The sequence below is a fragment of the Scyliorhinus canicula genome, chromosome 23 (assembly GCF_902713615.1).
Source record: "Scyliorhinus canicula chromosome 23, sScyCan1.1, whole genome shotgun sequence".
NCBI lineage: Eukaryota > Metazoa > Chordata > Chondrichthyes > Carcharhiniformes > Scyliorhinidae > Scyliorhinus > Scyliorhinus canicula.
This window is the reverse complement of record NC_052168.1, coordinates 11,250,343-11,277,578: the sequence shown is the minus strand read 5'-3', so window position 1 is coordinate 11,277,578 and position 27,236 is coordinate 11,250,343. Positions and strand designations below refer to the sequence as shown.

General features: G+C 46.1%; 1 protein-coding gene across 2 annotated transcripts in view; it reads left to right on the top strand.

Moving 5' to 3' along the window:
* The window catches only part of LOC119956549 (serine/threonine-protein phosphatase 6 regulatory subunit 3-like), a 107,623-nt gene extending 80,755 nt beyond the window's left edge, over positions 1 to 26,868 (top strand). For both annotated transcript variants that reach the window (XM_038783849.1, XM_038783848.1), the window contains exons 19-23: positions 2,320 to 2,485; positions 4,518 to 4,627; positions 8,758 to 8,923; positions 10,117 to 10,239; positions 26,634 to 26,868. In XM_038783849.1, coding sequence (XP_038639777.1) covers positions 2,320 to 2,485; positions 4,518 to 4,627; positions 8,758 to 8,923; positions 10,117 to 10,239; positions 26,634 to 26,637 — 569 coding nt within the window. In that variant the 3' untranslated portion in view covers positions 26,638 to 26,868. The remainder of the gene's footprint in view (positions 1 to 2,319; positions 2,486 to 4,517; positions 4,628 to 8,757; positions 8,924 to 10,116; positions 10,240 to 26,633) is intronic.
* Positions 26,869 to 27,236: the final 368 nt, after the last annotated feature.

Here is a 27,236-nt window from a genome sequence, read left to right as displayed (position 1 = left end):
TAAGCCTCCTACGCTCCAGGGAAAAAGGTCCCATTCTATCCAGCCTCTCCTTATAACTCAAATCATCCAGTCCCGGCAGCATCCTAGTAAATATTTTCTGCACTGTTTCTAGTTTAATAATATCCTTTCTGTAATAGGGTGACCAGAACTGTACACAGTATTCCAAGTGTGGCCTTACTAATGTCTTGTACAACTTCAACAAGACATCCCAACTCCGGGATCCAATGTTCTGACCAATGAAACGAAGCCTGCCGAATGCCTCCTTCACCACCTGCCCACCTGTGGTTCCACTTTCACAGAACTATGAACCTGTAGTCCTAAATCTCTTTGTTCTATAACTCGCCTCAGCACCCTACCATTAACTGTCCTGCCCCAATTCGATCTATCAAAATGCGTAACCTCACATTTATCTAAATTAAACTCCCATCTGCCATTCATCGACCCACTGGCCCAATTGATCAGGATCCCGTTGCAATCCGAGATAACCACCTTCACTGCCCACTATGCCACCAATCTTGGTGTCTTCTGCAAACTTACTAACCATGCCTCCTAAATTCTCATCCAAATCTTTAATATAAATAACAAATAATGGTGGACCCAGCACTGATCCCTGAGGCACACCGCTGGTCATAGGCCTCCAGTTTGAAAAACAGCCTGCAACAACCACACTTCGTCTTTGTCAGTTTTATATCCAATTGGCTACATCCGGTAAGATTTAATCTTATGCAACAACCTACCACGTGGGACCTTGTCAAAAGCCTTGCTAAAGTCCATGTAGACAACATTGACTGCACTGCCAAATCTACATTTTTGGTTACCCCTTCAAAAAACAAATTTGTGAGACATGGTTTTCCACTCACAAAGCCATGCTGACTGTCCCTAACCAGTTCTTGCCTCTCTAAATGCTTGTAGATCCTGTCTCTCAGAACACCTTCAAACAACCCACCCACCACAGACATTAGGGGCAGCACGGTAGCATAGTGGTTAGCATCAATGCTTCACAGCTCCAGGGTCCCAGGTTCGGTTCCCGGCTGGGTCACTGTCTGTGCGGAGTCTGCACGTCCTCCCCGTGTGTGCGTGGGTTTCCTCCGGGTGCTCCGGTTTCCTCCCACAGTCCAAAGATGTGCGGGTTAGGTGGATTGGCCATGCTAAATTGCCCGTAGTGTCCTAAAAAGTAAGGTTAAGGGGGAAGTTGTTGGGTTGCGGGTATAGGGTGGATATGTGAGTTTGAGTAGGGTGATCATTGCTCGGCACAACATCGAGGGCCGAAGGGCCTGTTCTGTGCTGTACTGTTCTAAATCTAAATTAGGCTCACTGATCTTTAGTTGCCAGGCTTTTCCCTGCGGTCCTTCTTAAACAATGGCGCAACATTTGCGACCCTCCAATCTTCAGGCACGTCACCTGTGGCTGTCGACGATTCAAATATCTCTGCTGGGGGACCCGCAATTTCCTCCCTAGCCTCTCAAAGTCCTGGGATACATTTCGTCAAGTCCTGGGGATTTATCTAACTTGATGCGCTTTAAGACTTTCAGCACCACCTTCTCTGTAATATGTACACTCATCAAGACATCGCTATTTAATTCCCCAAGTTCCCTAACATCCATACCTTTCTCAACAGCAAATACCGATGAGAAATATTAATTTAGGATCGCACTCATCTCTTGTGGATATGCGCATAGATGACCTTGTAGATCCTGAAGTGGCCTTCATCTCTCCCTAGTTACTCTTTTGCCCTTTATGTATTTGGAGAAGTACTTTGAATTCTCTTTGGGAAAGTAGAAGCTTTTACACATGTAGGGGTGCAATCGTGAATGTATTTCACAAAGCTATTTTACGTACAGATATATTTTACAGATGCTCACATCTGCGTTCTAGGATTGTGGGCACCCCTAAAGGTAAAGTCGCCATAGTCCCAGATATTCGGAGGCTGTTTACTCCTTTGAGGGGGGAGAGCTGACTCGTGGTGATTTAACCTGAGGGTCACCACACCTCGGGCGAGGGGCAAGGTTGAGAAGGTGGGGCCTTCATGAATAATGGGCACCCATATGGTGAGCTTGAAACCGTTTTACTACTCTTACCAGTGCTACAGATATCTCAGCAGAGGTGAGAAAGTAAACGTGGGAAATTCTGGTTTGGCTGGGCACTGCCTTTAATTTGTTGAGCTGTGTCTAATGTGGATTGTCACTGTTCCCTGCATGATAGCACTAACAGCAGTTCAAACATACTTTGTTGTCTGTGAAGCGCGTCAAAACATGCGAGGGTCACGCAAAGCACTGTGTAAATATAAGTTAGTTCTTGAAGTTTTAATTTGGTTTTCAGAAGCGGGTTGGATGGCGAACTTTGACGCCGAGCCTATGACGAATGCGAGTGCCGGCCAGAGTGTTGCTGATGCTGGATTCAGCGCGTGGGACAACACCGAAGCTGCTACGTCACCACCCCCAATCGAAGGATGGGCAGTATTTGCCAGCTTTGCCTCCCAAGCAGGGTAAGTAACTTCACTGCAAGAAGGAACTTTTTGTTTCAATTATTCTTCTTTCACAAAGGGACTTAGTCGAGCTAAGGCTCACTAACCCTTGCACTGATGGCCTTATTAACGCTTATTTCTACAAAGAAATAGATAGATTTCTAGACATTAAAGGTGTCAAGGGGTATGGTAGCGAGCAGGACTATGGTGCTGAGATAGGGGATCAGCCATGATCACATTAGCAGAGCAGGCTCGATGGGCTGAGTGGCCTACTCCTAGTTTTATATATTATTTTATATAAATTTAGAGTAACCCAATTCTTTTTTCCAATGAAGGGGCAATTTAGCATGGCCAATTCACCTACCCTGCACATCTTTGGGTTGTGAGGGTGGGACTCACGCAGACACAGGGTGAATATGCAAACTCCACACGGACCCGGGGCTGGGATGGAACCAGGGTCCTCAGCCCCGTGAGGCAGCAGTGCTAACCACTGTGCCGCCCCATAGTTTCTATATTTCTAATTAGTTCTTTACATATGAACCTCGATCATATAGTTGGCTGATTGACTGTGGAGGGCATTGGAGCAATGCCAGATTCTGCCCTCCCTAAATATTTACCCATGCACTTTCCAACTGGGTAAGGACCGAGCGCATCAGTTTTTTCTCTCGTCCCATCAACTGCTCAGGCCAGCGCACTCGTGATGGTGATTTAACCCAGCTTTGCAGTCCTTTTTATAGAATCCCTACAGTGCAGAAGGAGGCCATTCAGCTCATCAAGCCTGCATCGTCCCTCCCAAAGAGCACCCAACCCATGTCGACTTCCCCGTCCAACCCACCCTGTCCCACACATCCCTGGACACTAAGGGGCAACTTAGCATGGCCAATCCACCGAACCTGCACGTCTTTGGCAAATTCTGGATTTCACACCTCTAAACCTTTCTTCCCCCGCCATCTTTCTCTCCTCCTCCAAGACTGATTAGAACCTCCTCCTTTTGACAAGTGTTTGGTCCTCTGGTTCAGTGTCAGATTTTGTCTGGTCACTCTCCAGTGAAGCACTTGGGACATCTTACAATATTACGGGTGCTATATAAATGCACATTGTTAATGGGGCATGCAATCAGCCTTGGGCAGACTGCTGTGGAGTTGGAGGGGGATCTGGAGAGGTACAGTACTGACGTCATGTTAACGTTGTTTATCAAGTAAAGCATTGAGTTGCCATCAAGCAAGGACTTGCTGTAGGTCGATCCTTACTCTCTCTTGCACCCTGCAGTCAGTACAAGTGTCATGAGCAAAGCAGCATGTTTATTACAGTGTGCTGCTACAGGCACAAAGAAAACGAATAATATGGGAAGGTGGATTTTTGGAAATGGATTAGTGGTAAATAACCCGTGGAATTCTACATTTGATAGATATCTACAACTGTCTGGAGGGCAAAAGCCAGAGGTAGAGTTGCAGCAGGCTCTGTGCTCCAAAGTAGGAAGTGGAATAATCCACCGGGTTATTTGATCCTGCACGGATGGAATGGTGAAATGAAAATGAAAATCGCTTATTGTCACGAGTAGACTTCTATGAAGTTACTGTGAAAAGCCCTAGTCGCCACATTCCGGCGCCTGTCCGGGGAGGCTGTTACGGGAATCGAACCGTGCTGCTGGCCTGCTTGGTCTGCTTTCAAAGCCAGCGATTTAGCCCAGTGTGCTAAACCAGCCCCTAAACAGTGAGGTTGCCTGTTGACCAGTAGAAGCCTGCTATTGGGCGAGGAGAGGCGGAGTTGGGGGGTGGGGTGGGGGGAGAATAAATTTAGTGACTTTTTGTGTGATGATCAAATTAAGTAAGTATGTCTTTGTGAACATCTAATCTGGGTCTGCGACCGTGCCTGCTTTGAGCTGATGGTGGCATTACCTTGATGGCCCAGAATATCTGTGCCATCCTTGCATCTGAAGGAGGAGGAGCCGCCAAGTAAAATAGCAATGGGAAACCCAAAAGCAGTTTGTGGAGAGGTGGCAGCGGTTGTGCCCGGCCAAACTTTGGTTAATTGGAATATCATTTTCTTTCAGCCCCTCTGGACGCTTGCGAACAAACTCTCCTGTATCTATGGAAACAAACTCTGCACCTGTGGATGAAATTCAGAGTAGTGGTGATGGACACAGCAAAACAGTAGAAACAAGTGAGTGTTGTGTGGCGATCTTCAAGATTGCAGGCTAACCGTAGAATTCCAATGAACCAAATTGGATCTTTTTCCTCCTCCGCATCGTACAATTCCAATCGAGCAAGCTACTCTTGTGCGTAGGATTCCAGTGGATTGCGCACACACACTCCCGTCCGGCTGTCTGCCACAAGGAATAACAGCAGCGACGACCATGAAACCAGCGTGGATCGTTGTTAAAAACCCATCTGGTTCACTAATGCCCTGTGGGGAGAAGATCTGCCACCCTTACCTGATCTGACCTACATGTGACTCCAGACCCACAGCAATGTCGCCCAGCGAACCACTCGGCTCAGGGCAATTAGGGTTGGGCAGTAAATGCTCGCCCGCCCAGTGACACCCACACCCCAGTAATAAAATTAATTTATTTTGAAAATTTTTGATTGGCACACACCACACTCAACGGAATTAAATATCTTGTTATTCTTTAATGGGGTGTGGGCGGTACTGCCAAGGCCAGCATTTGTTGCCTATCCCTAACTACCCGTGAGACGATGGTGGTTAATGCAACCAGCCCTAATTTAACCCTTTCAGCCCAGTATTATGTAAATGTATTTGTGCCTCCAAGTCTGTTGCCACACATTAATTCCTCTAATTGTCCTGGGCTGCAAGTCTGTGGGTTTCTGCGCCTCAGGTCATAAATGTTAATTAATTTCCTCGCTGAGTAAGCTGTCAGGGGAGCATCGGAGTGTCAGTGTGGCAAAAATGGCACTTTTGGTTCTTAATTTTGTTTAACCCACAGGCAAAACCTGTAAAAATGTGCCATTGATTTTTTTTAGGACCTCAAATGAGACTTATCCTGACATGATTCTGTTCTCACTCCAGCTCAGTCTCTCAAGTTCTTTCCCTCGAGTTTTCTTTATTTTCTTTCTCCACTAACGCTGTTAGCCGGTGCTCTAACTTTATTCTCTTACCCAAAAAGGAGGGCCTGCGTTTATATAGCGCCTTTCACGACCTCGGCATGTCCCAAACATGCTGCCGCCGGTGAAGTTCAGTCAGTGAGTGTAGGCTGTAGTTGTGCTATCCATCCCGCATACGACCTGCCCTCTTTCTGTTCTCAAATGTTGGTCCCTGCACCACTCCCTACAGCGGCACAGCCTCTCCCAGTTCTTCAAAACCTTTCAACTGCAGTATTTCCACCCTTATAAGGACATAAAAATTAGGAGCAGCGGAAGGCCGTTTGGCCTTCGATAAGATCGCGGCGGATCTGATTGTGGCCTTAACTCATCTTCTTGCCTACCCAGTCTCATCCCCCCCCCCAAATCCCCCATTACACTTGATCTCCTTTAGATCAAGAATTTGTCTTAACTCCTCCAGCCGCCACTGCTCTCTGAGTAAGAGTTCCAAAGACTGATGACCCTCTGAGAGAAGAACCTCTTCCTTGTTCATAGAATTTACAGTGCAGAAGGAGGCCATTCGGCCCATCGAGTCTGCACTGGCCCTTGGAAAGAGCACCTTACTTAAGCCGACACCTCCACCCTATCCTTGTAACCCCACCTAACCTTTTTGGACACTAAGGGATAATTTAGCTTGGCCAATCCACCTAACCTGCATATCTTTGGACTGTGGGAGGAAACCAGAGCACCCGCTGGAAACCGAAACAGACACGGGGAGAACGTGCAGACTCCGCACACTAGTGACCAGTGACCCAAGCTGGGAATCGAACCTAGGACCTTGGAGCTGTGAAGCAACAGTGCTAACCACTGTGCTACCATGCCACCCATCTTAAATTGGAAACTCCTTATCTTAAGAGGAAACATCCTCCCAGCATTTACTTTGTCGAGTCCCCTCAAAATATTTTATGTTTTGATAAGATCACCTCTCATTCTTCTAAATTCCATTCAGTACAGGCTCAATCTGCTCAACCTTTCCTTATAAGACATACCCTCTTCATCCTAGGAATCGGACTTTTAAACCGCAGCCCTCGCTTACCAGGTGCCTATAACATTATAGAAACTCTTCTGAAAGCAGAGAGCAAGTCGATAGAGATTTTAGAGTGAGATAGGAGGCAACATGGGAGAGAGAGACTCTAATGTGGGAGTTCAGAACAAATCTTCTTGGACGTGTATTCAAACCTTACACAGAGCACTGTGGGCAAAATATATGCATAGAAATAAATGGAACGGTGAGGGTTAATAAGACCCAAATTGCAAAGCTGCACCCAAACCTACAGGGAGATTTAGGCGCAAGCTATGCAGTTATTTGCAGCAATATGTAACTGCAAAACAGCAAGTGGTGGCGCAATTTTCTGGCTTTTGTCTTGCGGTGGCAAAATTGAGACACAATTAAAAGTAATAAAAGAATTGCGATTTAAGCTCATCATCGCCCAGCTTCTTCCGATTTAATTAGTTCACTGGAAATCCAGTCAAAACACTTGAATTGACTTTATCTTGCAACTCGGCAGCACTGCAAGCCGAGTCCACCTCCCACTAACATTTCAGCTGACGAGCTGTGCTTGTGGGCAAAGCAGGCCGAGGGGGTGGATTCTTTGTAAACAGTTTAGCGCTGCAGGTAATATTCTGCTTTTGGATTTGAAAGAAAATGACTTTCCAAAGGATGGGATCTTTTGAAAACGCTGTGCCTCTGGGTACTGGTTCAAATTTGAGTGCAAAAGCAGGCCACCTGGTCAGTGCTGGCTCTTTGCCCTGAATGGATTTTTATTTTGCCTGTATGCCATTCCATCTTTCGGAGAATCGTCAGGCTTTTGAAACTGTCATGTGAGAGTACCTATAAGAAATGGGTGTTTATAAAAATATCTGTAGTGGATGTACCTTTAAGAAATGGGTGTTTATCAGCGATGTCAGAGTGGAGCTGGGCTGCCTGTCTGCTTTCTTTCGTTTTAGGCTGTTTGCTACAGGGTGTGTTTTAGTTTCGTTTTGAGAGCTGGATAGCTGCAGGCAAAACAAGGAGCTGTATAAGGATCTCTCTGCAAACTAAAGACAGTTTCCAGATCAATTGGGTGATTTCAAAGTGCTGACTGCTCTCAGTAGTGAATTTAAACCTGATTTTTGTGTTAAAAAGGGTCTTTTGTCTTATGGATGTTAATAAGGAAAGATTAAGGTTTACTTGTAGAATATTGTATGTGTGGGGAGGATTGGTGTTGATAGTTGTTAAGATATTTACTGTGGGTTTATAAAGTGTTGACTGGTTTCATAAATAAACATTGTTTTAATTTAAAAGTACTGTAGATCTCTGGCGCATCAGACCTGTAAGGTAGGCCCGTGTGCTCCCCATAACCACAAACTATTAAACATTGTGGGTCAGGTGAACTCCATGATACAATTTGGGGTTCTCTAAATCCTGGCCCATAACAAAAACCAAGGCTGCTGTTACCTCCTTGCTTTACCTCTGTCTCTCTAATCTTTGGCATTATTTTGGGGGGGGGGGGGGGGGGGGCGGGAGCAGGGGGCAGGAGGCAGGAAAGTGGAGTTGAGACCCCACACCCCGATCAGTAATGTTGGTTTAGTTTTAGATCTTGTTGTGGTTTGAAGCCCAGTTACAATGCTGCAGATACAGATCTGTCACTCTCCTGGGCTGATTATTCAGTGGGAGTTGGAGGAGGACGTTTATAACTATGGATGTAATATATTTTAATTCTCAGAGGAATTATTCCTTGGACCATGAGAAATATAAAGAAAAGAGAACGTACCTTTAGAATCTAAAGTGTCCGAACATTGAGTAGTTTGAAAGCGCAGCTCCTTCCTTGACTCAGTTGGTAGCCATGGTCACTTGGTTAACCTAGTCTGTGCTCTGATAAGTGACCTCTGTCGGATTGAATGTAGTTTTTAAGATTAACCTAGACACCCCAGGCCAGGGAGGTGACAAAGATCCATATCCTCTAACTCCCACTGCAACGTGCATGTGTGTCTGTGGACCCAGTGGGGATGAGACTGGGTTCTTTATGATCAAGTAGCACTGTCAATATGTGGTGTTTATACTCACAATAAAGGTGGCTGAATGGGAATGATACTGGGAAGCAGCCATTGCTTCTAGGACCTGAGCCTAGCATGTCATTACTTTTGAGATGAAGGGAGAAGATAATTGCCTAAAATATGTCCAGCATTAGTAAAAACCCCATTTCTTCAATGCAGAGGTTTCAGTCTCATCGAGCAATGAAGAGAATGAGAAGATACCAGATACCAACTCTAAGACGGGTACGCCACCCCACGTGGAAAGTGTGACAGTTCTCAATGGCTCCGTACCGGAAGCTATCTGTTCTCCTGAGGTGAAAAGTCCAGAAGCTAAAACACGCACAAGGTATTTATTTTAAAAATAGAGTCTTGAGTAGTTGTGTCGCAAGAAATGGGGCGTTATTGTGATCCACAGATCACGAGATGGTCTTTGCTCATGGTTAAGCGAGTAGAACGGTCAATTGGAGCTATCAGGCATGGTGGACTTGGGTTCCCTGAGCTATTAACTTGTCAACAGAGCTGACTCTGGCACCATCTCCAGTGTTTGTAAATGCACTTGCAGCCAAAGGTCTTTACCACTTTTAGTTCCCGATGCTGGTTGGGACGTAGGCGGTGAGTAGAGTTATAAATGGATGCTGTAGTTTGGGGGAGGCAGAGCAATGACTTTGGGAGTGCAACGTGTTGAACTCCAGAGTGGCAGAGTGCAAGTTCAGCTCTCCAAAGTCACAGGGTTACTGTGAGGAGCTCCATGCCTCGACCAGAGGGAAAGATATTAGGAGAGAGTTGTCCACCCTCACCCCAACACAGTCATTCCTATACTTCACCAGGTAGCTCTGATAGCTGGAAGCATCAAACTTAATGGCCTTTGTGGAGTCCATTGTTTTTAATTCAAACCTCTGGAAAACTGAGAGAACAAAATAAGTAAAAATGAAAAACATCTGCGACAAGTTCACATTGTGTTTGGTCGTATTGTCAGTTGGAATGTTCTGAATTTTTGTCCTCCAGTGGCTGATGCAGAGCAGTGAAGTAGCCATTTGTGTCCATGGTCACATTATTGGAAGTTGACCCATTGACTATGTGATCCATGAGCTTCACTGTGACGGGATAACGGTGTCTCTCTCTCCTCTCTTCGCCCCCGCCGAAAGCTGGGAGCAGGGGCCTGGTGGCAGAGACTCTAAGTTGAACCAAGGAAAGTGCCACTAGAATTCTCACCCTCACCGAAAAACCAACTCAAAAGGTGGTTGAAACCAGTCTCCCTGATGGTGCAATCCGAATCCACAAAGCTATTTCAGCGTTTGTAAAAAGACCAGGACATGGCAGATAACTCCTCCCCGCTTTGAAACAGCGGCAGGGGATCTTTTGCATCTATCCGAACAGGCAGACGGGGCCTCGGGAAAGCTAGCCTTCTCTTCACCTTTGCGTGCTGCCAGGTCTCCTAATATTTATATATTGCTATAATAAGCACATGGTTTCTGCAAAGGATCGGGGAGGTTACATACCCTTGCTAATGAAGCTCCATTGTCTACATTTCTTGTGCAGCGAGGAAGAACCCGTAACTACCTCCGAGGTTGGACCTACAACAGGAAATGTACAGGAAGGCTCAGAGGCCCCAAAAGCCAGTCCAGTTCCCCAAACTTCAGAATCTGTGGGGCAAGAACAGAGGTATGGACTTGCTGAGTAAGGGAAAGGTTCTGGGCAAGCTGTTTCACTCCATAATTCCAGTTAATGTTCAGGCAGCTGACACGTGTTAAAGGCAAGTCATGTTCAACTAATTTAATCGCTTTTCTGAAGAAGTGGTTGATTTGGTAGATGAGGACATTGCAGTAAATGTATACGTATAGATTGTCAGATGGTGTTTGATGAGATATGTCATGAAGCTTACTAGAAAATTTCAGACATTTCATTAAAAAGAAACTTTTATCAGCGCAATGAGAAAATTGCTTGGTGACCGGAAAACACAACTGAGCACAATGCTTCTTGTACAGGGGAAAGGATGTTGTGGGGTCAGTGTGGGGAGTTTGTAACACCCATGTGCGGTTTTAATGCAGTCCACATGATGTGCTATTCATATAGCTTTACGGCAATGCAGTTCAAACTTCTGAGCTTCAACATAACCATCATTGTATACGACACGTCATTGAATCCAGATTTTCCAACCCGCTGGAGACATCCTCCAGTTGCTGCTAGGCACAGAACTGAGACCTCAGAGCAATGAACATTAACAGTGGCATTAACATTTTAAAGACTTTGTGGATCGTGCTTTCAACCGGCACTCCTAGTTTGATTCTTATCATGCATACACCCAAAGTAAAATTTTGTACGAGAACCTTAAACACCTCGTATATGATTTTAAAATTGGGCAGAGGGAAGGCACAAATTTGAAACTTGTATGGAAATATTTTATCGGAATAATGCCAGGAATGAGAAAATATTGTTTTGAGCAAGCACTTGTAATACTCCGACTGTTGAATCCCCTCTTAGTTATATTTTCTCCCGCAAAATAGATACTTTTAAAATTTGGGAAGCATTTTGAGGCTGTGAAGAAAGATACGAGAGACGAAGGTTCATGGTAGTATAAGTTGCTTCACAGCGCCAGGGATTTGGGTTCAATTCTTGGCTTGAGTCACCGTCTGTGCAGAGTCTGCACATTGTCTGCATGGGTTTACTCCAGGTGCTCCGGTTTCGCCCCACAAGACCCGAAAGACCTGTTTGTTAGGTGAATTGGACATTCTGAATTCTCCCTCGGTGTACCTGAACAGGCGTTGGAATGTGGCGACGAGGGAATTTTCACGGTAACTTCATTGTAGTGCCTACTTGTGACACTAATAAAGATTATTATTATATCCATATATTTGCAGAGTGAGGAACAAGACTGCAATGACTGCAACGGGGCTGGTTTAGCTCACTGAGCTAAATCGCTGGCTTTAAAGCAGACCGAGCAGGCCAGCAGCACGGTTGGATTCCCGTACCAGCCTCCCCGGACAGGCGCCGGAGTGTGGCAACTAGGGGCTTTTCACAGTAACTTCATTGAAGCCTACTCGTGACAATAAGCGATTTTCATTTCATGAGTTTCTTTCCACAGGCGAGTGTCGGCGGGTGAAATGTTTTCTCACAGGATATGGTTGAGGCAGCTATCATGGTATCTTTTAAAAGAAAAAAATGGATAAATGTGTTCAAATCCCACTCTGGAAAATTAGAATATAGAACATTACAGCGCAGTACGGACCCTTCGGCTGTCGATGTTGCGCCGACCTGTGAAACCATCTGAAGCCTATCTGACCTACACTATTCCGTTTTCATCCATATGTCTATCCAGTGACCACTTAAATGCCCTTAAATTTGGCGAGTCTACTATAGAATTGAGCACGTAGATTTGGGCTGTACTGAGGGGAACACCAAAACCCCACCCTGTCCCTTCAAGTGAATGTATAAGAGCCCATAGCATTCATTAAGAAGCAGCAGAGGAATTCCTCGTGGTCCAAACCAACATTTATCCATCAACTGATATCATTTTTGTAGTGACTTTACACACATTGGTATTTGTGTAATTCTGCCGAATGCAAATTGGATGCTGTTAATTATAATTATGTTATATAATTGCAATTGTAACTGCATTGTAAAATTGGGTAAGCAGTGCTGACTTAAGTATCGAATCCCTACAGTACAGAAGGTTGTTATTCAGCCCATCAAGCCCGACTCTCCGAAATGGCACCCTATCTATTCCCTGCTCTATCCCTGTAGCCCCTCCTAAACTACACTTCTTTGGACACTAAGGAGCAATTTAGCAGGGCTAATCCACCTAACCTGCCCATCTTAAATAATAATATTTATTATTGTCACAAGTGGGCTTACATTAACACTTGTATTAAGTTACTGTGAAAATCTTTGGACTGTGGGAGGAAACCGGAACCCCCGGGGGGAAACCCGTGCAGACACGGGGAGAACATGCAGACTCCACACAGTTAATGGAATCCAAGACTCTGCTGGTGTAGGGCAGCAGTGCCAACCACTGTGCCACCTTGCTGGCCAAGTGTATCAGTTGAGATCAGCTGTCTCACATCTTTCTGTTGAGAGCTCTGTGCTCTGACATTGAAGCAACTAAAGGACTGACCTTGGTGCCACCACTGATGTGGGTGGGGGGGGGGTTATGGTTCCCTCTGCAGTCAAACAACCTGTGAATATTTGACTCAGCTGAAGTATGGGGTGAATTGAGGACTATGGGGGTGAAGTTGTAGCTGAGCAGCCATGATCTTATTAAATGGCGGGCCAGGCTAGTAGCAGCTATATGGCCTACTCCGCCTGTGTATGTTTTTAGGAATGATCATTGTCTGAGATACTTGAGCATCCTACACCACCTTTCTTACCCAAACCTCTTGAGAAGGGAGGGAAAATAAATTACTCGCCGGAATTGGAGGGAATGAGTGTCATTTCTGCATGATTGTATTGTAAATATCCTAGCGTACACCATCGCGACAGTGACTTTAAAAAAATTAGGCGATCTGCATTGCTGTGCCGTGAAGTTCTGCTTGTCTTGCATGTGCCATCATTCAGACATTTCCTCCTCCATAACATTACCACTGTCTCACCTCATTGCTGCTAAACCCCTCATTCGCCTCTGGTACCTCGAGGCTGTTCCAATTTACTCCTTGCTGGTCTCCCACTTTCTACCCTTTATAAACTTAGTGGTCTAAAACCCTGCCACCTGTCTTTAACTGGCAGCATGTCCCGTTCTCCTAAAACCCCATTGGCTCCTGGTCCGTCAGTGTCCTGATTTTAAAATTCTCATATCTTTGATTTCAGATGCCTCCATGATCTCGTCCTTCCTATCTATGTAATCTCCTCTAGCTCCGAGATCTCTGTGCCCCGCTAATTCTGGCCTTTTGTGCATCCCCAATGATAATTGCCCACCATTGGTCGCCGTACCTTTAGTTGCCTGCGCCCTAAGCTCTAGAATTCCTTCCTGGAGTCTCTGCCTCATCTTTCTCCTTTGAGAAACTCTATTAAACCTAGCTCTTTGACCAAGCTTTCCACCTTCTGACCTAATTTCATCGTAAGTGGCTCTGTTTTATAATGTTTCCTTGAAGACCTTGGCTTCATGACTGCCAAGGTGCTATTTTACACAAGTTACTGTCACTGCTTCCGTAACCACTTTCAATACTTTATAGGCCTGTGTAGAAAGTGAACATAGTTTACCACGCGACGCATTTTTATGAAAATGGCTCTCGAGAGCTGTAGGCCATTCAGCCCCTTGAACTTGTCCCACCATTCAATTCGAGGATGGCTAATCTGTTTCTGATTCCTAACTTCCTTTGACAACCTTAACCGAACAAAAAATTGCCAAAATCTGCAAAGTTCCTTCATGTGGCTTATTTTTAGGTTCCCTTACACTGCTGACATCTTGTCGTCTTTCATTGTGGTAACAGAGTGTTGGTTTAATGATTCTGTCATTTCCTTGCTGAGAAATAGGAGCAGAAATAGGGTAATTTGGCCTTTATTATCCATTATGTTACCGCCTGCATCTTGGGCCCACATTCACCATTACCACTCCTGCTTCTCAATATATTTCTAAAAACCTCAACTATTCGCTTTGCTCTCACTTCCAGATTTTAAGGTAGTACTGGTTTTGCATTGTACCAAGTATTGCTTTGAATATTTAGCACTATTTATTGATTTCCTGCAACCCCCGTTTACTGTGATCCATTAATTGTCTCGTTCCTTTGGAGTTTACTGTTTTGTTCAAAGTCTTGTTTTATGATTATTGTGCTTCCCTCTTGAACCCAATACCAAAAATATTATGGTCACTGTGCACAAAGATTGTTAACTAAGCCAGATTCATTACTCATCTCTAAACCTAATACAAACTTTATCCCTTTTTGATTGTAAAACATATTGATCCAGAAAACCGTGCCCAATAATTTTGAGAACTTCACTGCCTTTTCGGTTATTCATTTGCTTCTGCCAGTCTGTGAAAATTCAAATCTTCCATTACAACCAAAAATTCTTCCCCGTGCTTCCCTCATCTTGGTGGTATTTTTTTCCATGTACTCCCGTTATTGTCAGGAGGTCTATGGCTAATTACCCACAGCGTCTTGCATCTGCTCCTTTCCTGCTTTCTTAGTTCTGCTTATACTATTTCCACTGCATGTTCACCCTTCCTGGGGTCACTGCTGTTTTGGTACCTTTACCAATTCCTCCTCATTTCCCAATTCTCCCTTGTAGCTGTATATTTAACTCCCAATCATGCCCAACTTGTCGCCAGGTCTTTATGAAGCCCTGCTTAATCATTTCCTTTCAGCTAAATAAGTGCTTCCAATCCGTTTCTCTGTTTCTTATGCTGTACTTTTGTGTACTTTTATTTGGGGTACTGTCCAGAAGACAGCGGAGCGGAATTAGGCCACTCAGCCCATCGAGACTGCTCAACCATTCAGTCATTCTGATATTTCTCTTATCCCCATTCTCCTGCCTTCTCCCCACTCACCCTCCATACTTTTCTTTGTGGTGTATTTAAGACAAACGTGAGGAGGAATTGCTTCATCGTAGAATCATAGAATTTACAGTGCAGAAGGAGGCCGTTCAGCCCATTGAGTCTGCACCGGCTCTTGGAAAGAGCACCCTACCCAAGACCACGTCTCCACCCTATTCCCATAACCCAGTAACCCCAGCCAACGCATAAGGGCAATTTTGGTCACTGAGGGCAATTTAGCACGGCCAATCCACCTAACCTGCATATCTTTGGACTGTGGGAGGAAACCGGAGCACCCCGAGGAAACCCATGCACACACGGGAAGAACGTGCAGACTCCGCACAGACAGTGACCCAAGCCCGGAATCGAACCTGGGTGCCTGGAGCTGTGAAGCAATTGTGTTAACCACTATGCTACGGTGCTGCCCTAAATGTTTTTTCTTTTTTAAAATAAATTTAGAGTATCCAATTAATTTTTTCCAATTAAGGGGCAATTTAGCGTGGCCAACCCACCTAATCTGCACATCTTTGGGTTGTGGGGGTAGAAACCCACACAAAAAAGTCCAACATGTTTGTTTCGAACACTAGCTTTCGGAGCACTGCTCCTTCCTCGGGTGACTTCCTTGTGCTCACCCCAGTCCAATGCCGGCATCTCCACATCACTGCACAGGACAGCAGTATAGGTCAAATAGTAGGAGTAAAGGAACATTGTGTTACCATCCCAGTTGGTATTATAACTGGATGGGAAGATCCCAGACTGGAACCTCGGCTCAAAAGACCTTTTCGTGTTTTTGTAATAAAAAGTCGAGAAACAGAGTCACAGGACCTCTTACTTTTAACAAGGAAAAAAGGTAATTTTTAACCATGAAAAAAATTGGGTTATCATCCAGTACCTATTTACTCCCCCTTTAATTTAACGTTTACACGCAGGTTTTAGGATTAACACAGATTACAAAGTCCACCTTAAGTGACAATGTTCTCATTAACAATGTCCCTTTTAAGCATACATGATGACCGACTTGAGCAGCACTCCTCTCAGAACCCAAGTGAATGGCTGCAGATTTCTCATCAAACCTCCCTAATGAGCTCCCTTGTCTCATATTCTTGTCATCCCAATTCTAAATCTTCTCTCTGAACTCTGGCTTCCACACGAGTGATTTCAAATGCAGTTTTCAAAAGTCACACTTTCAAATCTTCTCTAAATTCTGCTCCCCTTCCACTGCTTCCTTCAAGGTTTCACTTTCAGGTTTTACACATCTCCCTTCAGGTTTCCTGCGTCTTAAAAGATTTTTGCACAAACTTCGAGGTCCGGCCACCGAGTTCCACAATTATTTCAAATAATGTCGCCCAAACTGCAGTAACGTCTCACCAACCTCAGCACTACTGCAGATCTCTTTCTGGCCTCTCATGATTCAGTGCCTTTTCAACTCTATGACTTTACTGAGCAGTAATCTGTTCGGATTCCCATGTTTCCTCTGTTTCGTTAACACCAGACTTCTTGCAAATTTCTCTTCATTTCTCTAGTTTCCTTAACTAACTGTACACTAGGTTTCTGGCATCTGTTTCTTAACGATATGGCTTTTCTTCTAGCAAGGCTCCCTTTGCAGCCTTCAAAAACAACTGCTTCTAGCGGAACTGTGAGAGCTGCCTTCTCTCTCGCTAGCCATCTCCAACTGCCAATGAACTCAGTTCTGGAAAGTGCTGCTAAGCAATGACACTCTCTCTCGGCTTTTACTTACCCTTCAAGCTGAAACCCTCTCTAAGCACAATAGAATCACAGATGGAACTTAACAACCCCCACACATACAAACACCTTTATCCAGCATGAATCTAATCATAGGCTCTACCCTTCCTTCCACAGAAACATTAAATTAATCCAATCTGAAACTATGCCTTATTTCTAATGTCTACCAATACAAATATAAATCCCTTAAAACTACCTTTATTTTCCGACCAATAGGAAATAGGAGGAGGAGGCCATTCAACTTCTCGAGCCTGCTGTCATTCAATTCGATCATGGCTGATCATATACCTCAATAACAGTTTCCTGCACGATCCATACATCCCTTGACGTCTTCAATATATAGAAATCTATCAGACTCAATCTTGAAAATACTTAATGACGGCCCCTCGGGTAGAGAATTCCAAAGATTTACCACCGTCAAGCATGAAGATACTGTGGTCAGCGCAGTGGTTAGCATTGCTGCCTCACGGCGCCGAGGTCCCAGGTTCGATCCCGGCCCTGGGTCTCTTTCATGCCGCTCCTGTTATTCCAGCTATTTAATGTTTTTTTCATCACACTCATTTTATTGTGACTTCCTATGTAACCTCAGCATATTTATATAATCTTTCTCTCCATTTATATTCTTAACTTTGTCCCTTATCTTCCCTTCTTAAGATATTTATTTAGGTTGTTTCAACTCTGGGACCTTGATTTGTCTCAGTGCAGAGAGAGAGAAGAGGCCTTGAAGGCCGCTTATTCCCCCGAGATGTTATGTATCCTAAGCAAAGCTACTTTACGCAGAATGAACATAAGTCTGCTGGTGCTGATTCATCGATCTCGATCAAGGCACCGCCATCAGGCACAGGGAGAGCACAAATGGAGCTTTTGGCTTACTGTGACTGACTAAGCTAAATTCCTTTTTTATTACATGGCATTCAAGGCTCTTTACTAGAGTTTTGAGGATTGCACTGGCAACTGGTTAAGTGGCATTCTACTTTCATAACCTGGGATTATGGGATTTTTAAAAACCTTTTCCTGAGAGGGAATCACCTTCTCGGGACTCCAGCTAGGTTTTTCATAAAACCAGTTTGAGACTGCCGAACTCCTCTTGCGAAGAAAGGAGGTGGTACGTCGCCAGAACAGTTCTGCACCTGCACCCTACCTTGCTTGGCAGATTAAACTAGAGTGTGGCACAGTGGTTAGCACTTACCCCTTACAGCGTTTGGGGCCCTGGTTCAATTGCGGCCTTGGGTGACGGTGTGGCGTTTGTACATTCTCCCCGTTCCTGCGTGGGTTTCCTCTGGGAGCTCCGGTTTCCTCCCACAATCCAAAGATGTGCAGGTTGGATGGATCGATCATGTTAAATTGCCTCTTAGCGCTCAGGAATTTGAAGATGAGGTGGGGTGACGGGGATAGGGTGGGGGACTCCTGGATTTCCCAGAGGTTCATTAGTTGTGAAGTAGGTGCATTTTAAAATGGACCATCCTTCAATAGATTTTGTGGAGCAGCCCCATCGAGCTGCAAAATGTGTGCACCAGGCAGCATCTGAAGAGTGTTCACAATTCAAAATTGACTCGCTGCAGTTTGTCCCTGGGGGCAGTGGAATGGTTAAGGACCATTTGACATCCACTTTTGGTTAGTTTTGTGTTGGCACTGCCTGTAAGACTTGGTGTCGAGCAATCCAGTAAGTCCTAGTTCCCTGCTTTTCCCCATGAGCTCGTGAAAGTTTATTTCTCTCAAGTGCCCATCCAAGGATGAAATGATTGTACAGAGACAAAGATTTACATTTTTATTTGATGTAATTCAACTCCAGTTCTTAGCTCATGGCCAAGCTCATTGCATTTGCCGTAAAATGTTACCCCGATTGGGATGGTCTAGGTCGTAGAAGGCAGAGAGTAGCAATGGAAGGGTGCTTTCTGATTGGAGGGCTGTGACTAGTGGTGTTCCGCAGGGATCAGTGCTGGGACCTTTGCTGTTCGTAGTATATATAAATGATTTGGAGGAAAATAACTGGTCTGATTAGTAAGTTTGCGGACGACATAAAGGTTGGTGGAATTGCGGGTAGCAATGAGGACTGTCAGAGGATACAGCAGGATTTAGATCGTTTGGAGACTTGGTCGGAGAGATGGCAGATGAAGTTTAATCCGGACAAATGTGAGGTAATGCATTTTGGAAGGTCCAATACAGGTTGGGACTATACAGTGAATGGTAGAACCCTATTGACAGAGAGATCTTTTTAAAAATAAATTTAGAGTTCCCAATTCATTTTTTCCAATTAAGGGGCAATTTAGCGTGGCCAATTCACCTACCCTGCCCATCTTTGGGTTGCGAGGGTGAAACCCACGCGGACACGGGGAGAATGTGCAAACTCCACATGGACAGTGACCCAGAGCTGGGATCGAACCTGGGACCTCGGTGCTAACCCACTGCGCCACCGTACCCTGACAGAGAGATATAGGTGTACAGGTCCACAGATCATCACAAGTGGATCTGGTAGTCAAGAAGGCATACGGCATTCCTGCTTTCATTGGCCAGGGCACTGAGTATAAAAATTGGCAAGTCATGTTGCAGCTGTATAGAACCTTGGTTAGGCCACACTTGGAGTATAGTGTTCAATTCTGGTCGCTACACTACTGGAAGGATGTGGAGGCTTTAGAGAGCGTGCAGAAGTGATTTACCAGGATGTTGCCTGGTATGGAGGGCGTTAGTTACGAGGAGAGATTGAATAAACTGGGTTTGTTCTCAATGGAATGCAGGAGGTTGAGGGGCGACCTGATAGAGGTCTACAAAATTATGAGGGGCATAGACAGAGTGGATAGTCAGAGACTTTTCCCCAGGGTAGAGGGGTCAATTACTAGGGGACATAGGTTTAAGGTGCGAGGTGCAAGGTTTAAAGGAGATGTACGAGGCAAGTTTTTTTACACAGAGGGTAGTGGGTGCCTGAAACTCGCTGCCGGAGGAGGTGGTGGAAGCAGGGACGATAGTGACGTTTAAGGGGCATCTTGACAAATACATGAATAGGATGGGAATAGAGGGACATGGACCCAGGAAGTGTAGAAGATTTTAGTTTCGACGGGCAGCATGGTCGGCACGGGCTTGGAGGGCCGAATGGCCTGTTCCTGTGCTGTACTTTTCTTTGTTCTTTGTCTCATTAATCCACAGAAGATGAAGCTATGGTAATTGCACAGCAATTGCGTCATATATCAAAATGGGGCCAGATTTCCTCTGCTGAGCACCCACGTGTGCTCTGCGGTACTAAGGACAGGAATCCGGACTGCAGAATGTTTACAGCACAGGCAGAGACCGCTCGGCCCCTCGTATCTGCGCAGGCCGAAAAACAAGCCACCCAGACTGATCCACTTTCCATCACTTAGTCCCTGGCTCTTGGGTTGCGGCACTTGTGGTGCACATCCAGGCACCTTTTAAATGAGTTGAGAGCTTTTTGACTCTTGCTGCCCTGTCAGGCAGCGAGTCCCAGACCTCTGCAACCCTCTGGGTGAAGGAAAGAGGAGGAGGAATGGAGATCTGATGCCCTGGCTTGCGCTGATCACATCTGTTCAACTTGAGCTCGCAGCCCAAGATGCTTTCAGCAGATCTGGTTTGGCTGCAGTTTCAGCTCTTTTAACTAGGTCATCTCTCCTGAAATCGCTTCTCGTTTGCCGTGTCCTGCTTAGGCCATGGGCGATGTAGAACGAAGTGAAATGTTTGGTTACCCACCCATTATAAAGGCACCTTGGTTCTTTGAGTGATGGCCTCTTTCAAGCACCACGTTTCCTAGCCAACAATCTGCTCAGGCATTGCTTTGGTTTGACTTTGATCTTTTTGGTTCGGGTGTTGGTGGTGAAATTGGTTCAAGTTAAAAAAAATTAAAGGCAGTTCTAAAGGCCCCAGACCGATGTATAGCCTTGGGGGCAGGCTGTCAGACAACCTTGCCTGGAATGAGGAAAAGCATGTGTAAGTGCATAATTTCCCCAGAAGCAGTCATGATTTGACAGGTTCCCAATCCACAGCCAAGGGAGCCATAATTTCAGCACATTGCTGCACAGAGCCTTGGCGTACTCAATGTTGCTTCAGTGACAGTAATGTTAATTTAAGCTGTATCATTAGTTAGTGTTCACTTGCTTCTGCACAGTATCTACCTCGAGGTTCCTGTCGGGGGGGCCTCCAATGTGGTTCATCAGATACCTCCCCTGCACGGTGGCGCAGTGGGTTAGCACTGTGGCCTCGTGTGCCATGGTCCCAGGTTCAATCCCGGCTCTAGGTCACTGTCCGTGTGGAGTTTGCACATTCTCCCCGTATTTGCGTGGGTTTTGCCACCACAACCCAAAAGATGTGCAGGGTAGGTGGATTGGCCACGCTAAATTGCCCCTTAATTGGGGAAAAAAAATTAATTGGGTACTCTAAATTTAAAAAAAAAAGATACCTCCTCTCCCAACCGTTAGCCAGGTGAGGAGCTGCAAAAGTTGTAACTCTCTGGCATGGGAGTGGGGGAGAAGCATTGTGATAGACCACTCAAATTGGCGTATCCCTACAGCGCAGAATTAGGCCATTCGGCCCTCGAGTCTGCACCGACCCTCCGAAAGAGCACTCTACCCGGGTCCACTCCCCTGCCCATTCCCTGTAACCTGTGCAGGCCATCAGTGTTTCCAGCTTGGATATCCACGTGCTGAATTGGTTGATGTAGGATTTACCAGGAATGCCTACTTCTGATTGTTGATGAAGTCTTGCTGTGATGCCGCTTGTGGTCCAATAGCCGAGTGATTTTTTTTTTTCTCTAACTATCTAATCTTTTAGGAGAACAACAACGCTGTTTAAGGGGTGGTCAGTAAGGGGTTGAGTGCCGTATAGATTTAACATAACTTAATAGATGGATGAATAGGCCCCTTAAGGGCAGCATGGTGGCACAGTGATTAGCACAATTGCTTCACAGCTCCACGGTCCCAGGTTTGATTCCCGGCTTGGGTCACTGTCTGTGCGGAGTCTGCACGTTCTCCCAGTGTGTGCGTGGGTTTCCTCCCACAGTCCAAAGATGTGCAGGTTAGGTGGATTGGCCATGATAAACTGCCCTTAGTGTCCAAGATTGCCCTTAGTGTTAGGTGGGGTTACTGGGTTACGGCATAGGGTGGTGGTGTGGGCTTGGGTAGGGTGTTCTTTCCAAGAGCCGGTGCAGACTCGATGGACCGAGCGGCCTCCTGCACTGTAAATTCTATTGAGCCTGCTCTGGCATTCATTGGGTCATGGCTAATCTTTTGCCTCAACTTCACTTTCCTACCCAATCCTTTGATTCCCTAAAGATATCCAAAATCTGTTCCTTCGTTGCCTTAAATATATTTAACAATGATGCATCTACACTCTCTGAGGTAGACTCCCAAGATTTTCATCCCGTTTGAAGAACTTTCTCATCTCAGTCCTCAGTGATTGTTATCTTATCCAGAGACTGTGCTGCCCGTGTTCCCGATCCCCCAGTCATGGGAGAACACCCTCTGTGCCAAGTCCCGTCAGGAAGATTAATGATTGAGGAATGTTCCAATTTTACAAGGGTTATCGAGTCGAGGGGGAGATGGGGGTGTTGGGGGAGGAGGGAATGAGTGGAATCATTAACCTTGTGACCACCGTTGAGATGTGTGAACCCTCCACCCTGTCCCACAGTTCGCCAGTCTGTCTCCACATGGTGTCGTCTGCTCCTTGATCCTGCGGTGCTGCTCTTTAGTGAGCTTCTGACTGCAGCCACTGTCAGCTAACAACAGTTCCTTCACCCTGTGCCTTGTGGCGTGTTGACTGTCCTTCACGCTTCAAGGCTGAGTTATACATGTGGGATTGGGAATGCATTATTCCACCACTTGATTAATGTTGTGCTTTTTATTTCTTGCCGGGATGTGTTGTCCTTTGGTAGGCGCCTACCTTCTTGTGCCTCGGCCTCCTTTGAAAGCCATGTTTCCCTTGTGGAAAAGAAGTTGGAAAATAGCCACCGTCAGCTCTCTGGCTGATGACTATAAAGGGAGGAGAAAGAGCAGCTTTTCCTCCTTGACCTGGAATAGATGCCCTTTCCTTGTGTAGCAGGTTCGTCTTGCTGGTACCATTCCCGTCTCTGAATCCACATGTTGTGGTGGGTCCTCTCCAGACTGCTTTAAGCACAGAATGAAAGCTGACACTCACTGCAGCACTGAGAGAGTGCCGCACTGCCGGAGGTGTCGTCTTTCAGATGGGATGTTAAGCTGAGTGTCTCGTCCTCAGATTGGTGTTACAGCTGCTATTCCATTATCTCGAACCTGGCTGAATTCCCCCCCCCCCCCCCCCCCCCCCCCCCCCCCCCCCCCCCCCCGCCTAGCTAATTTATCTCCCAACCAACATCACTTAAAGCCGATTATCTGACATTGTCAAACACCTGTGGTAGCACAGTGGTTAGCTCTGTTGCTTCACAGCGCCAGGGACACGGGCTCAATTCCCGGCTTGGATCACTGACTGTGTGGAGTCTACACGTTCTCCCCGTGTCTGGGTGGCTTTCCTCCGGGTGCTCCGGTTTGCTCCCGCAAGTCCTGAAAAGACGTGCTTGTTCGGTGAATTCTGAATTCTCCCTCAGTATACCCGAACAGGCACCAGAATGTGGCAACTGGGGGATTTTCACAGTGCTCCCCACACCCACGCACCCACCTCCATGGTGCATGGCAAAGGGCCCGGCCAAGGGGCTCCCGTTCTGCAAAGTTCTGACTAGCCAATATGCTGTATTCCTGTTTTAGATGTTTGGGGTAACCATGTGTTTCAAACCATCTGAAATAGGAGCAGAATTAGGCCATTCAGCCCATCGAGTCTTTTCCGCCTTTTGATCATGGCTGATATGTTCCTCACCCCCATTATCCTGCCTTCCCCTGTAACCCCTGATCTCATTAATCAAGAAATTCCCTTATTAATCAATAGCACCAGATTTGTGCTTGAGGTGCTGTTGCCTACAGGGCTACAGACCAAGAGCTGGAAGGTGGAATTAGACAGAATAGTTCTTTCTTAGAACGTAAGAACTAGGAGCAGGCAATTTAGCCCCTCGAGCCTGCTCCACCGTTCAATATGATCATGGCTGATCTCATCCTGGCCTCAACTCCACCGTCCTACCCATTCTCCGTAACCCTTCAACCTATTACCAATTACAAATCTGTCTAATTCCTCATTTGTTCACTGTCCCAGTACCCACCACACTCTGAGGTAGAAGAGCTGAACATGGCTGTAGTTTTTGGGGGTTTGTGCAGATTACATAGTCAGAATTAGCGTCAAGAGATGTGTGGGGAACCACTAAAGATCTACATCATCCCACACATCAGTTAGCCAATCAATCAAACGTGTTCTTGCGCAGTATGTTTTAGCATTGCTGAAAAGTGGCCCTTGAACAAGATGTTGGTTGAGATTGTAGTCCATCTGTTGCTGTGACAAAGGAGCAGTGTTGACTATGTAGGGGTCTGTTCCCACTCCTTATTTCTCAGCCTGCTAACCCCTTGACGGCACCTTTCTCTAATGGGACATCATAACAATGAAAGGCAGGTAAAGACCGTCTAACACAATTTGTCTCGCACGCAGGTGTCTCTTCATCTCGTTCATAATTCTGAGATATGGGTTTAGTGGGCAACTAGTTGAGAACACAAGCCAGTATGGTGGAAAAGCACCTGGACAAATTCATCTGCAACCCATATCCGCAATCATTCTGACCCTGAATCACCTTTTGTAATGGGTGAAGTCCATCTCGACCAGAAGCTCCTTCAAGCATCAACAAATTGGTGTCCACCATACAAGCTGGTAGCCGCTGACAGGAATTCAGTAATCAGTAAGCGCAGGGACCCGCTGTCTGACATCTAACTGTATCTGGCCACATACAGTTTTAAAATTGGCTCCCCTTGTCCGCCCTGATCTATCTAATTGGAACCATTTGTTGATTAGAACACATTGTATTGCCACTATCAACCAGAAATACAAATATGCGAATTGGGAGCAGGAATAGACCCCTCGAGCCTGCTCTGCCATTCGATAAGATCATGGTCAATCAAATTGTAACCTCAACCCCACGTTCCTGCCTACCCCATGTAACCTTTTCACCTCCTTGGTAATCGAGAATGAGTTCTGCCTGAAAAAGTCCCCCCCTCCCCCCGTTCTAGATTCTCTCCCACGAGGAAACATCCTCTCCACAGCCACCCTGCCAAAACCCCTCCGGATCTTGTATGTTTCAATCAATTCGTCTCTCACTCTTTTAAACTCCAGCGGTTTCAAGCCAGGCCTGTCCTCCTCAGACTACCATCATATACAACAATCATCTTATAAAACTGGTTGATTCATTGGGTTCATTAATCAATGTAGGTTGCAATAGTGCGAGTGAGGATAGGATGCCTCCAATTGTCACTTTCTGCTGGTTTCCAGCAGCTCCAGAAAGTGGTCTGCGGCAGGTTGGCAATTAAAAAGGATGGACAGATCACTTGTCAAAATGTTGGAATTGCAGCTCCCTCCGATGGTTCAGTTAATAAATACTGCCCCTTAATGAGCTGTACAGAGTCTCAGTTGCAGTTTCCTGTCTTCACTAGGTTTCTGTTCTGATCCAGGGTTATGGTGAAGAGACTGCAATTCTCTGAACTGTTCATGTACAATGCCAGGGAAATGTGCCAGGTTCCAGTCCCTCATACTGGAAAATGTACCTGTGTCTTAAGTGTCAAGCGAGGACATGTGTGTTGGTGCTGCCACAGTCATAGGGAAAATGGAGGAGGCCATTCAGCCTCTTGAACCTGTCCTGCCATTCATTCAGGCAATGCTGATTTGTACCTTAACTCCAGCTTAGGGCAGCACGGTGGCGCAGTGGTTAGCCCTGTTGTCTCACGGCGCCGAGGTCCCCAGCTCGATGCCGGCTCTGGGTCACTGTCCGTGTGGAGTTTGCACATTCTCCCCGTGTTTGCGTGCGTTTCGCCCCACAACCCAAAGATGTGCAGGGTAGGTGGATTGGCCACGCTAAATTGCCCCTTAATTGGAAAAAAAAAAGAATTGGGTACTCTAAATTAATTTTTTTTCATTTTAAACTCCAGCTTACCCACAATGCTTAATAATAATAATAATAATTGCTTATTGTCATCAGTAGGCTTCAATGAAGTTACTGTGAAAAGCCCCTAGTCGCCACATTCCGGCACCTGTTCGGGAAGGCTGGTACGGGAATTGAACCCGCGCTGCTGGCATTGTTCTGCGTTGCAAGCCCACTGTGCTAAACCAATGCTGCCCTGATACCTTCGCCTGGCCACCACCGATTGAGGCCGGGCAGCATCTGACGAGGTTGTGCACCAGCTTCATTGGATGTATGAGGTTGGCACAGAACAGAGAGTGTGACCTGCCATGCTGTCACATCTGGTAGGAGTAGCAGCATCTGGAGAGAGAAAACCTGGGCTGATATTTCAGGCAATGGGAAAAGCGGAGACCTAATGACCGGAAACGTCAGCTCTTGTTTATCTCGCCACAGATCCACGAGGTGTTTCTAGTATTTCCTGTCCTTCCTTCAGATTTCCGGTATCTGCAGTATTGTACTTTTTTCAAAAACCTATTGTCCTCAGTTTAAAAAATTTTCCGCTGACCCTCGCCTGAGCAGCTTTGTTTCAGGCAGAGTTTAAGATTTTCTGAAGAAATGCCTTCTAAAATTAGCCCCTGAACAGCCTGGTTCTCATGGACTGCCAAAAATCCTTGGCCGAGGCTCCATGTTGAAGCATAGCGAGTTGGACAAGGTCCCAAAGGGCGACCCCTGCTTATCCCAGCAGGAGTCGGGGCATCGAGAACAGGCGAACGGGGAATTAAAACTGAGTCTGGAACACGTGCCTTTCTGCTCACATCGCTTATCTTTTTTCCTCTTTTTTTTTCAACCTAGGTAACACCGCGGGGAGCGACAAGGAAGGTGCTTCTCGGTGCATCCCTGAATGGAAGCCCCCCCCCTCCCACCCCCCGGACTGTCCCCACTCCGGTTTGGGAGCTGGTCTCTTCACTCTCTGCCGTTCGGCGGGGCGATGCCGTGAAAGCCATCAGGACTTCACCTTCCCCGAGGCAACCTCGCGGCTGCACTGATTCGACAAAGATTGAGGGGGGGAGGGAGGGAGGGTGGCGTGGCGAGGGTGGGAGGGAGGGAGGGATGAGGGTAATTATTATAAACCAGCAATACAATATGTATAACTCAGCTCATGGAATCCAAGGAAATGTTTCTTTATAACAAAGTGTGCACAGCTGGGAGCAGTACACTTGAATGCTGCACCTATTGTGGGAAAGACGAGTTGGAAAAGAGGGAATGTTCAATATGTTCTCTCTCTAATATGATGGGCGGCAGTGTAATTAAATATTTTTCTTTAAATTTAATCTTGCACAGTAAAGGTGAGCTCTTGATCCAGGGATCTTTCAGGTCTCGACCTATTCATGCCCCATCTGGCCCCCCTCGCCCTCCCCAAACAGCACAAACACACACACACACGCTCAATTAGTT